The 13,260-nt window shown below is 37.1% G+C and overlaps 2 protein-coding genes across 2 annotated transcripts; both read right to left on the bottom strand.

Annotated features, from left to right (window-relative positions):
• Window positions 1–1,386: 1,386 nt before the first annotated feature.
• Or5ac24 (olfactory receptor family 5 subfamily AC member 24) lies at window positions 1,387–2,307 on the bottom strand. Its single transcript, NM_001001100.1, has one exon. The coding sequence runs from the start codon at window positions 2,305–2,307 to the stop codon at window positions 1,387–1,389; it is 921 nt and encodes a 306-aa protein (NP_001001100.1).
• Window positions 2,308–10,642: 8,335 nt separating this feature from the next.
• Window positions 10,643–11,563, bottom strand: Or5ac25 (olfactory receptor family 5 subfamily AC member 25). The gene has a single exon (NM_001001099.1). It carries the CDS (start codon window positions 11,561–11,563, stop codon window positions 10,643–10,645), a length of 921 nt encoding a protein of 306 aa, NP_001001099.1.
• Window positions 11,564–13,260: the final 1,697 nt, after the last annotated feature.

Genomic DNA, 13,260 nt, shown 5'->3' with positions numbered 1-13,260 from the left:
ATCAGGATAATCACTATGCAACACTTCCTGGTGCCAATCTTCTGTCTGAGCTGCTTTCTGTCAAACTTAAAGCATGGATTTAAGATTGCAATTTCTGCAAAATACTCCCCTCCCCAAACCCTGCCCACTATGGCCAAGCTTAAAGCAACGGGGCACTTTGCATACACACTCAGGAGGCAGAGCATAAATCATAAATCAAGGTCTACTGGTACTGACTTACCTCTTTCAGCCGGCTGCAAATAGTGCCACCAACTTGGGACTAAGTGTCCAGGTCAGAGCATATGGGCAATCACTACAACAGTTCTGTTCCTTTTCCTTTCAGAAGTTCGAGTAAATAGTACAATCCTGTTTTCATTTATTCTACATTATTGTTTGTGAAGCTGATAGGTAAAACTTGTTTCCATCTTTCTCATATTGTTTCAGCACCCAGAGAAATTATAAACAGTCATGGAAATAATAGTCCTTGCTGATGCTGTTGATTTCGTGTGACTCAAAACATCAAGTACAGTATATCTGTGCACCTCACTGCTAATGAGATCTATTTGGAGACCTTGACTACTAGATGCACCCAGATCTCTGGTTCCAAGCCAAAGAAAGGAGCTAAAACAAAAGATAGGCCTAGGTTTAAAAAGAAAAAAAAGACAGTCATTTTGTAAGAATTTAAATTTTTGGGGTTGGGGATTTAGCTCAGTGGTAGAGCACTTGCCGAGAAAGCGCAAGGTCCTGGCTTTGGCTCAGCTCCAAAAAAAAAAAGAGAGAGAGAGAGAAAAAGAATTTAAATTTTTATGCTCCATTTAAAAATGCTCATTTGATTTTTAATACTTTATGTTTGAGAACTTTTGATGAATGTAAATAAAATATTTATCTCTTTCAGATTACTCTTAAGTCTCAAGAAATACCCCCATTTAGGTGCTCGGATGGTATTCCTTGTCACATGTTACATAAGTATTATGCCTATACACCAGTAATATAATCACAAATTACTTAAACTATTTATATGTGCTTCCACCCAAAAATTTTTTTAAAGAGGAAAACTAATTAAACAAGTTATTTACACAGACTACATTTGCTTTTAAATAACAGTAAATTCAAAGATATTAATATAGACCTTAAAAACAAAACTTTGCCAGTCTAATGAAGAAATTAATGAAGTAACTTTCCAAGTGAGTATGAATTTTAAAATAACAAATAACTAGATTAGACCTTAAGGTCTTTGATAACTATTTTGTAACCATATTAAGACAGTCATTCACAGTCTAAGTTTGTATATATTATTTAACAATGTGTAAATTTTCAATTATGTGCAATATACAGGATTAAACAATACAATTTATTTCAAGTGAGAGGAAAAGCAGTAGAACAAATTCTGAAATACTCTAAAAATGATTAACATTTTATAATTTTTTTCAGAGCACCCAAGACTTCCTTGTTTCTTAAGCTGTAAATGAAGGGATTTAGCAGAGGAATCACAACTGTGTAGAACAGAGAATACATTTTATCCTTCTGTTTACCTGACCCAGACCCAGGGCTCACATACATGAAGAGGAGAGTACCATAGAACAAAGAGACAGAGAGCAGGTGGGCACTGCAGGTGAAGAAAGCTTTTCTTCTGCCCTTCTCAGACTTCATGTTCAGGACAGCAAATAGGACACGGGCATAAGAGACTACAATGGTCACAGAGGTACTGATTTGTATAGAAGAAGCACAAATAAAAACAACCAATGAATTAAGAGATGCATCCGTGCAAGAAATTGTATAGAGTTGCAAGATTTCACAGTAGAAATGGTCAATTACATTGGATTTACAGAAAGTTAATCTAAATAATAAGCCTATATTAAGCCCACAGTTAACAAAACCAATGATATATGACATACTGATTAGCACAGTGCAGAGTCTTTTGGACATCACCACTAGATAGAGCAGAGGGTTACATATGGCTACATAGCGGTCATAGGCCATGGCTACCAGAAGAAAAATTTCAGTAGTTGCACTGATACAAAAAAAATAATATTGGGCAAAACATTCACCCATGGATATCATGTCATTCTTATTTAAAATTTTCATAAGCATCTTTGGTGTCACTGTGGTTGAAATACAAGCATCAGCAAAGGCTAAATTTCCAAGGAAAAGGTACATGGGTGTGTGAAGATGGGGGTCCTTCCAGATGAGAAAGATTAAGCCAAGGTTGCCTACCATGGTGGTGGCATAGATGAGGAAGAACACCAGGAACAGGGGGACTTGCAGCTCTGGACGATCTGTTATTCCTCTGAGAACAAATTCAGTCAGCAGGGTGCTGTTCACCTCCATCTCAGGGTGCTGACTGAAAAGAGAGATGAGACAGAATATCTGAACAAAGCTAGCTGAGACTCTGGTCTCGTGAACCTGTGATTCATTTGTTCCTTAATCAAGAAATATATAACGTTTCTGCATTTAAAGGCACACTGGACACACAAAGTATTTTCTGACACTTAATAGATGCAATTTTTATTTGCAATATGAAAGTTCAGTGAGTAAACTATTGAACCCAGTTTACTTGACTTTGTGCAAGTTAGTCTTAGTCACCAACCAATGATGCACATACATATGATAGATATGTCGTAAAGCAAATCTACAATAGCCAAGTGTATAGGACATTTTATGCCAAATTAAATTTTAAAAGACTAGTTGAATGTGAAAAGTCTCTTTCCCAATTTCTCATCAACTTTTTCAAGTATTTTAATGAGATTATATTCACTATACAAGGTAATAGTTTACCTAATGGCATTTCAATTCATGTGTAAAAGGTCCTTTGAACATAATCATTTTCCAAAAGGTCCCTTGATTTTTCTTCCTCCTTCTTCTAGTTCCCTTTTCCTCTGAAATTTTTCCATTTCTATTTTAATTATATAACTTTTAAATATTTTATGTAAGACCAAAGGTTATTATGTCTTTGTTATTATGTCCATATTCCCCCATCCAAAGATATTGTCAGGTAAGAAGGCAGGCATAAAAATCTTATCTGAAATACACTCACAAAAACAATCACAGAATTAATGACTATTGTGGGGGTTTTTTGATGAAATTACCAAAGTGCAGATGACATAGAAATTACAAAAATGATATAAATACAATAGTTAAGGTTTTCAGTAGCTGAATTCAACTTAAATGCTAAATTATAATTTTTATATAGAAAATTTAGTGAGAAAAAATAAACAAATTGATTGTTGATAACTATAGATATAATTGGGAAGACAGAAAATTTCAAGTTTTGTGGTACCCACAAATGTAATAAATGGGGGAAGTTATACTAGATGACAAAGAAAACCAGAAGGAAATTCAAATCAATATCACCATAGTGCATTTCTGTAATGACAAAGTATGCATATTTCTAGATATAACATTGCTTTATACATTGACATCACTGTATTGATGATTTAAAATAGAAGTTGGGAAGTAAAAAAAAACATTCTTATGTGACTAAGAATTTTATCAATAGGGCTAGCCTGGTTATTTTGATAAAATCTGATTATTCGATCACTCCTGCCTCAACACCCTTGTATTTTCCTACACTGGGGAAATGAACCTTCGCAGGACCAAGGGTTTCTCCTCCTATTGATGCCAGAAAATGCCATCCTCTGCTACATATGTGGCTGGAGCCATGGATCCCCCCATGTGTACCCTTTGGTTGGCATCACCAACTCTTTATACAATTACCTAATGACATCATGCTCAAATATGTGACTCCAAACAACTAATTTTCTCAATATACATCAAATTTAATATGAAGTCTATGGAGGAAAATATATATGCAAAATATAATTTAAAGCAATAGAAGCATGGAGATATGAAATAATTTTGTAGAAAGATATATAAGGTTTTTGTTCTACAAAACAGCAAAACTTCCTGTGAAATGTGTTCTCCATATTTATTAAAAATAAGAAAAAGGAAAAGCTGCTTGAAATTTTATTAGATATGTAAACACATTAACAGAGAAACTAATGGCTTGTAATAATTATTAACTATTCTAGAATCAGGTCTCACACATAAAATTATCCTATGCAAATCTTCCAAAAATTGCTGATTCTTCGTGTGTGTGTGTGTGTGTGTGTGTGTGTGTGTGTGTGTGTGTGTGTGTTTCTGTGTGGGTTTTTTAATGGGAAGAGAAACTAAATAATGTTTATATGTCTACTGTTCTTGAAATGTCTTAGTATTTCAGAAACCCTATATAGTCTACACCTATGAAATAGCCTTTTTCAATTGAATTCTGCTCATCCTGATCCATCATGTCAGAAACAGTCATTTTTTTTACTCATTAAATCCTCTAAATGTGGAGTTCTCACAGCTCAGCTAATGGAATATTCCTCCTCAAGTCTCTTCCAAATGCATGAGAACTACTTGTATCATTAAAATTGATTGTGTGGAAATTGTATGAAAACTTTCAGTGGGAAGAATGTATTTGTTTTGAATTTCTGTGGCTGCTGCATCAAAAAGTAATTTTAAATACCCTAAATAGATTAGCTGACCTCGTGGAAAGTCAGAAGTCCGAAGTCAGCATCACTGGATGCCATTCAAGACTGTGAGTCAACTGCACTTCCTTTACAGACCCAGGGAAAACCTCTCTCTTTGCCCTTCTAACCTCTAGTGGTGGCTACCATTCTTTGGTCTGTATTCCAACATTTGCTTTAGCTTTCCTGGGATCTTTTCTATGTATCCTTTTTATTACCTTTATTAATATTTTTGGTGTTATAATTAATCAACATGTCTCTCTTCCCTTTCTTCCCTTCAAACCCTCTCATATAGCCATCTCCACTCTATTTTGAATTTATAGCATCTTTTGTCAATTGTTACTGCATGTTTATGTGCATATGAAAGATAGATAGAATAGATAGATAGATAGATGATAGATAGATAGATAGATAGATAGATAGATAGATAGATAGATAGATAGATATAATAGATATAGATATAAATGTAATCTGTTCGGTCTGGATATTACTTGTATGTATTTTTTACAGATGGCCTTTGGCAATGACCATCAGACTGCTATGTTCTTCCCTGAGGAGGACTACCTCTCCCACCTCCAGTTTTCCTCAGCTGCCTACAGTTTTTGTGTAGGGTTGAGGCCTTGTGGGCTTTCCCCTGTGCCTATTTTTTAAGAGACAGAAAGAAAAAAACATAGTCAAAATATACTATGTGAAATTTTTAGATAAAAATGAAAAACAATCTGATAAACCCAGTGTAACTAATGTGGCAAACTCTTCTTTATGTTATAAAATACCACATAACATAAAGTATAACAGACTGCCTAAGAAGTCATGTGATCCTACTATCCTCAGGGTGTGGAAAGTGTTATTGACTCTGGAACACTTGCAAGGTAAAACTCAGAAAAGGTCCCAATTTTATAACACTATCATAATGAAGGATGTGTACCCCAACTTTTCAGATTCTCATTTCCATCAGAATTACTATTACACTCAAACAAGCTCATGAAGCTTGTTTTAGGGCTCATGGAATGTGTTGGGTTTTCTAAGATGTATTACCCCAACAGCCTATAAGATTATGATTCTTAACCACAGGTTAACCACAGGAACTCTTACAAATGTATGTGATTGATTTCAAATCTTTATTCTATAAACAGATAGTTATGAGCCCATAGATATTTAGAGAAAGTGCACAAAATATTTCATTTAGGTTTTTAGGAATCCGTTCTGTCCTGTTTGTTAGCTAAAAATGTTTCTGTATAAATTGACATAGTATGGGAAACTCTTGGTATAGAAATGATTAAATGCTTTAAATGACAATAAAATAAAATACTATTTCTGACCCAATAGCTATGAAAAGGTGTATAGATATAGATGCCACAAAATCTACATGTTCATGAAGGCACTTACCCTGCAGAAACAAGGGTATCAGTGACAGCTCTCCTTCTCACACCGGTTTTCTCTGAAAAAAAAAAAGCAGTTTGGAGGGAGTGATATTTATTTCTTCCCATATTTAACACACTTCTAATATAAAAACTTTCTTAATAATTCGAAAATCTCCCCAAAGGATAAAGCCAATCTGTTGGGCTTTGTTCACTAATAAGCAAGCCAAACTAACAGACGATTGTAACTGCTCTTACATAAGACTTTTTTCTTTCACAGTACAAAATTGTAAGCCAATTAAAGTAATGTGGAATGTTTACTTCATTGCGATTCTTCAGATGATATAACTGTTTTTCAATCAAAACTTGAACCTGAGCAACAAACAATAAACATCATAGAAAAATATGTATATGGGTATATATTGCTTGAGAATATGTATATTAATTTTCTTTCTGTCAATTATCTACTAATCCCATAGTATTTGCACTTTGAACCAATGTTCTGAGAATTCAGCAGCTATAAATAGGATAGTAGATTGAATCACACCTATGCCATTGAGAATATATTTTACTCTACCATATAATTTACATATAAAATCATTTCTCATATATGAAACCAACAAACTTAGTGTTGTTCACTCAAATCAGATATCTGAAAATTATTAAAGGAAATAAAAATACAAAATCACAGAAGAAATAAATTGCTCTAATCTCCCTTATCACTGATAAATATAGCTAACTTTTGAACACATGAAACTCACATCTTCTACTCATTCGTGTGTTTCCATTGGTATAAATTTTTTAAGATATTTTTTATTTTATATATGTGAGTACACTGTCCCTGTCTTCAGACACACCAGAAGAGGGTATCAGATCAGTTGTGAGCCACCACGTGGTTGCTAGGAATTGAACTTAGGACCTCTGGAAGAGCAATCAGTGCTCTTAACCGCTGAGCCATCTCTCTAACTCTGCATAAATTATTATTGTTGTTGTTATTATACTGTTAAAAGTAAAATAAAATACAACACAAAAAATCATAAGCTTCAAAAGGAAAAAAGGAAGGATCAGAGAGGTTTGGTTCCCAGTACTCACAACATAGCATACGATACTCCAGTTCTAGGGGATCTGACATCCTTTTCTGATCTCCAACAGATTTGCAGTGCAAATCTAAACACTCAGGCAAACTCACATACACATAAAATATTTCATTAATTAAAAACAAATAAAGAAATTCTATAGACTACCTGCTATTATATTTTTAAAAATGTAATTTGTGAAAAAGAGGTTTGAATGTAGATAGTGGAAGACTGACTTCCAGGCAGTTAAGAGTAGCGTCTTACAGCCCACACCCACAGTGACACACCTACTCCAACAAGGCCACACCTTCTGATTGTGCCACTCCTTGATCCAAGCATATACAAACCATCACAAGGGTATTCCTCCAGCCACTCACCCACTCCTGCCTTACTGCTCTAATATCCCCTTATTCTGGGGCATCAAGCCTCCACAGAACCAAGGGCCTCCTCGACCACTGATGTCAGATAAGGCCATTCTCTGCTAGTGTTACTGCTAGCATTGTTTTTTTAGACTCTATCAAACACAGCGTGCTGTGTGTAATATACAGTTATTACACAAAACATAAAGATATCCCTGCCAGATTATGTATTCACATTTCAAGAAATCTGAGAGAATGAATTAATATGATTTTAAATTATATGTTTTAGTTAAATTAACAAAGAAAACTATGAATTTGAAAGCAAACTAACATTATTAGTCACATACATATCGTGATAGAAGAAGTTTAAACTGAGGTACTCTGTCTTTCTGCTCAGGTCTGCTATCATAGCTGTTTTAAGGAAAATCTCATGGTGCAGGATAACTTTTCATGAATAAACTACAGTGCCCTGAGACGATTCCAAATCAACAGAGGTTATTGTATTTTTTTCTCACTTGCCTGCCAGAACTATATGGTAAGACTCTATTACTGAAAGCACTGTGCACTGCCCCAGAACAGGGAGACAACAGACTGAAGGCAGGCTATAGGCTTTCTCCCTGATGAGCAGCCCTAGTCTTCATAATACCAGAAGATGCTATTCAGGCTACAGGGAGAGAAATCAACAGCTCAAACACCTGACAGGTACTCTGTGCCCAGTGATTCACTACTAGCAAATAATTAAGGTCAAATTATTGCTTACTGATTGGCTCTCTAATATAAGCACTCCAGGGAAAGAAATCTATATCTGGTACTGTAAACCAACAGGCTTGTGATTTCACAAGTACTGTGGTGTAAACCTTACTAATTATTTTGCTAAATGGTCATGTAGTCAAACTACTCTCTGTGTAGTTGTATTATTAGCCACAGACTAGTGCAGCTTTCAGCCTGGACCACAGGAGCTTCTTATGGTGGAGGACAATGGTTAATGCAGAATCTCAAAAAAGAGCTTGAAAAGGAGAGAGGACATAGGTGACACATGAAAAATTGGAAGGGAAGACAGAGGAGTAGAAATGGAGGTCCCTCAGAAAATTGAAAATAGACCTACTTAAAGACCTAGAAATACCACTCTTGGGAATATACCCCAAAGATGCCCTATCATGCCACAAGGGCACATGTTCCACTCTGTTTATAGTGGCCTTATTGGTGATAGCCAGAAGCTGGAAATAACCCAGATGCCCAACGACAGAAAAATGGATACAGAAAATGTGATTCATTTACACAATGGAATACTACTCAGCTATTAAGAACATAATGAGGACATACTGAGTTTTGCAGGCAAATGGACACAATCCACAGAAATCAAAAATTTCAACAACCTGAAGGACCCAAGTGAGGATGCCTCAGTTCTACTTGGAAGGGAGAAGAAAGCAACCACAAGGGGGAAGGGAGGGAAGGACAGGGGAAGGAAGGGGAATAGGGCTGGGGGAAAAGGAGAACAAGATCTGGTATTGGGTGGGGAAAAAGGACTGAAGCCCTGAGGGCCAGCAGAAAGAATGGAAATAGGCGTCCTCAGGAGGAAGGAGGGGGGAAGACCCTCTAGAATGTATCAGAGACCTAGGAAGTGAGAGACTTTCAGGACTCAAAGAGGGAGACCCTAGATGAAAGGCCCTACAGTGAGGAAACAGAATTTATTGAATCCACCTCCAGCAGAAAGACAGAGCATCAAGTGAGGGATGGGGTTGCTATCCCACAGCCAAAACTCTGACCTATAATTCTTCCTGTCTGAAAGAAATGCAGGGATGGAAATGAAGAAGGGCCCGAGGAAAAGAAGTCCCAACAACAGGCCCAAAGTGGGTTCCAGCTCAAGGGGAGGCCCCAAGACCTAACACCATTACTCAAGCTATGGGGCATTCACAAAAAGGGACCTACCCTAACTGTTCTCCAAAAGACCCAACAAGCAGCCGAAAGAGTCAGATGCAGATATGTGCACCTAACCAACAAACAGAAGCTGCTGACCCCTCTGGTTGAATTACGGAAAAGCTGGAGGAAGCTAAGGAGGAGGGCAACCCATAAAAGGACCAGCAGTCTCAATTAACCTGAACCCCTGACATCTTTCAGACACTGGATCACCAACCAGGCAGCATACACCAGCTGAGATGAGGCCTTCAACACATACACAGCAGAGGACTCCTAGGTCTGGGTTCAGTAAGAGAAGATGCACCTAACACTCAAGAGACTGGAGGCCCCAGGAAGTTTAGAGGTCTGGTGGGGCAGGTAGGGTGGGAACATCCTTGTGGAGACGTGGGGGGGGTGTATGGGATGTGGAACTCTCGGAGGGGTGGGGGTGGATCCGGAGGTGAATAAAATCTGGAGTATTAAAAGGAAGGAAGGGAGGGAGGGAGGGATGAAGAGAGAGAGAGAGAGAGAGAGAGAGAGAGAGAGAGAGAGAGAGAGAGAGATTGTGTGAATGTTTTGTTCACGTGTGAAATTCTATATAAAAAAAAAAACACAATTGTTTCAACTGGCCAAAGAGTTGAAAATGAGTAACTGTTGAGTCCTCGTCAGCCCTGAATGGTCCAACTATAATCACTTGTTCCAAGACCAAAGGGACGTGATGGAAGAGTAGGCAGAGGAGTGTAACAGCCAGAAAAGCCAGGGGGAAAGGGGTGTGAGACACTGTCTTCTGTATTCCACATGGTCACTGCAATTATGCACCTACAGCAGTGGAGGATGCCCGCATAAACAAAGACAGGAAAGTAGAGAGAGAGGGGGACTGGTAGGCAGTAAGAAGCGTCAGCAGGTGTGTGGAAAGACAATGAGAGGGAACAATGGATGATACATATTACTACATGTGGGGCACATGTGTATAAAATGGAAAAAATAATCAATAGAGGGAAAAGATAAACAGAATCTACACACATGGAGGTTTTGTTTCAATGATATAAACAATGTGTATCAAGACAGCAAAAACTTATTAATCTCATGAAAACAATAGTCTGTCGATAATTCATGTTCTCCTTTGATTTTGAACTTGAAAACAATTTATATCTTTCCTTAAAGACACCATTATTTTTGTAGCAGTAATCCAAATAATAAACCAAGACAACTATTTTTATTATTTATTGCTTTATTCACAATATGCAAATAAAACCCCTATTACATCCAAAGTACAGGTGGGAATGGGGGTGGGTGGATGGAGAGGGGAACACCCTCATAGAAGGGTAGGGGGATGGGATAGGGGGTTTATGGACAGGAAACCAGGAAAGGGAATAACATTTGAAATGTAAATAAAAAATATCCAATAAAAAATATGGCAGAGAGAATCTGGTGATGGAAAACATCTTGAAGTGTTCAGAAAATAGTCATCATTTTGTGAGTTTTCTCAAGGCACCTATGACTTCTTTGTTTCTTAGGCTGTAAATGAAGGGGTTCAACAAAGGAATGATAATGGTGTAAAACAGTGAATACATTTTACCCTGATAATTATCTGTGTCAGAGCCAGAGAGTACGTATATGATGAAGAGAGTGCCATAGAACAAAGAGACAGACAAGAGATGGGAACTGCAAGTGGAGAAGGCTTTTCTTCTGCCCCTCTCAGACTTTGTTCTCAGGATGGCAAAGAGGACACGGGCATAAGAAACTATAATACTTATAAAAGTATTCACTTGTATAAAAATAGCCATAATGAAAGCTACCAATGCATTGATGGATGGGTCAGTGCAAGAAATTGTATAGAGTGGGAGGATTTCACAGTAGAAATGATCAATTACATTGGAACTACAAAAGGTTAGCCTAAATAACAATCCTACATGAAGTAAACCATGTAGAAATCCAATTAGATATGACACAGTTATGAACTGAATACAGAGTCTGTTGGACATCACCACTAGATAGAGCAGAGGGTTACATATGGCTACATAGCGGTCATAGGCCATCGCTACCAGGAGGAAGCATTCTGTGGTCGCACTGAAACAAAAAAAATAAAATTGGGCAAAACACTCACCCACGGATATCATGTCATTCTTATTTAAAAATTTCATAAGCATCTTTGGTGTCACAGAAGATGAGGTGCAGGCATCGGCAAAGGCTAAATTTCCAAGGAAAAGGTACATGGGTGTGTGAAGATGGGGGTCCTTCCAGATGAGAAAGATTAAGCCAAGGTTGCCCACCATGGTGGTGACGTAGATGAGGAAGAACACCAGGAACAGGGGGACTTGCAGTTCTGGACGATCTGTTATTCCTCTGAGAACAAACTCAGTCATCTGGGTCCTGTTCAGAGGGTCCATCACAGCCCTCAGGCTGCTCACTGCAAGCAGAGAGAGTATTGTAGTTGTAAAGAAGCCTCAGTAAGAAGGGGATCAGATTGAGTCTCCTTTCCCATGTTCCAGGAACTCCACAATCCACAGACAGGAAAGTGCTGTGTTCCTGCTCTTTAAACATACCAGAAACAGAAGATACTTTGTGCATAGTTTTAATGTATAAACTTTCAACATCCAATTATCTCAAAGATAAATAAGGCCATAGACATTAATTTATTTGGTCTCCTGCATATCTGAATCTATCATAAAGTATGTGTGAGTGTATTGTGTGTGTGTGTGTGAGAGAGAGAGAGACAGACAGAGACAGAGACAGAGACAGAAAGAGAAGAGAGAGACAGAGACAAAGACAGATTATATACATAATTTAGAATTACAAAATATATAATATGTTTTATAATAAAATGACACAGGAGGAGGGAATTGAAGACAGCATCACCACATCGCATATCTTTAATCCTAAAATATGCAGAATACTGGACGGATTGTGTTCTGCCTGTATACAATACTGCATGATAAGCTAAAGTGAGGAATGCTCAACTCTAACCTGCAGGCCATTATGTCTAAACAATAACCAGGATTAGTCATGGGTCATTGTAAGACCAGACAAATGCCTTTATACCAATATTTCATATTTTGTTACCTTACTCAGTCTTTACAAATATAACTGAATTCTTCACACTCAAATCTTTAATTTCCTGAATTTTTTCTAGGAATGATCATTACAAACCAAAAGAAATATGGGAAAGTTTTGAAGTACAGTTCATGTAAAAGCATATAAACTAAACATGACACATAGAAAGCTGTTCAGGGATTTTGTTTCATTTGAAGAACCTATCCTGGGAAATGTTTCCTTCTCCATCCTTACTCGGAATAGAAAAAAGAAAGTCTGTTTGTGGTTTTATTAGGCATGTAAACACATTAATGGAAGCTGGTATGTTTGGAGTAAAATCAAACACCAAATCTCAAAAAAAAATGTAGGGCTATATTTTTTCTGTTAAAAAAATTTACTAATGTAACCGATGCTCCCAGTATGATAGACTCCACCTTTCCTTCCTATTTCCAGGCTCGCCCTGTGAACCAACAGTCAGGTGAGGAAGCAGGCTCATAATACACAGATGTCATACACCTCAGAGCAATTTAAAAGTCACTTGGACGCTGGGATATTTTCAATTAAAAGTTATTTTTAAAGTAATTTCATATTTGACATTACATTGCCTTAACTAAGGACATACAAACCAAATTTTCAGAACCTATGAGTCTCGATTCCATATGTGATTTATATACACATAAACAAGCTTGTGACATCTGGTTTATGGTTCCATGATAATATACCAGGTTTTCTACAATGTAACACTCCTCAGAACTCAATCAGACAATATTCTCCGTTGTTATTATTAAGAAGGATAGCATAGTTGTTACCTGCAAGGACCTCACAAGACCTCATGATGGTGATTTAATCTTTGGTCCATAAACAGGTAATTCCATAGGGAAGTAGCTCTTTTGTTTGCAACTGCTTTGGACTATTAGGGAACTCCCCTAAAAGATATCTCCACGTGTATGTTCAAACACATTGAGAAAAGCCTTCATATTTGCTTTAGGCATCATTTAACTTTTTAAAAAGAGAGTAAAATAAAATATTGTTTTCTCACCCATGGATGCAAGCA

This window comes from Rattus norvegicus, chromosome 11 (genome assembly GCF_036323735.1).
Source record: "Rattus norvegicus strain BN/NHsdMcwi chromosome 11, GRCr8, whole genome shotgun sequence".
Classification (NCBI taxonomy): domain Eukaryota; kingdom Metazoa; phylum Chordata; class Mammalia; order Rodentia; family Muridae; genus Rattus; species Rattus norvegicus.
Note: the sequence above shows the minus strand (reverse complement) of the source record. Positions and strands in the feature narration are given on the sequence as shown.

Excerpts from the sequence above, each read along its gene's own strand:
- Or5ac24 (NM_001001100.1), bottom strand. The coding sequence starts at position 2,307 with ATGGAGGTGAACAGCACCCTGCTGACTGAATTTGTTCTCAGAGGAATA.
- Or5ac25 (NM_001001099.1), bottom strand. The coding sequence starts at position 11,563 with ATGGACCCTCTGAACAGGACCCAGATGACTGAGTTTGTTCTCAGAGGA.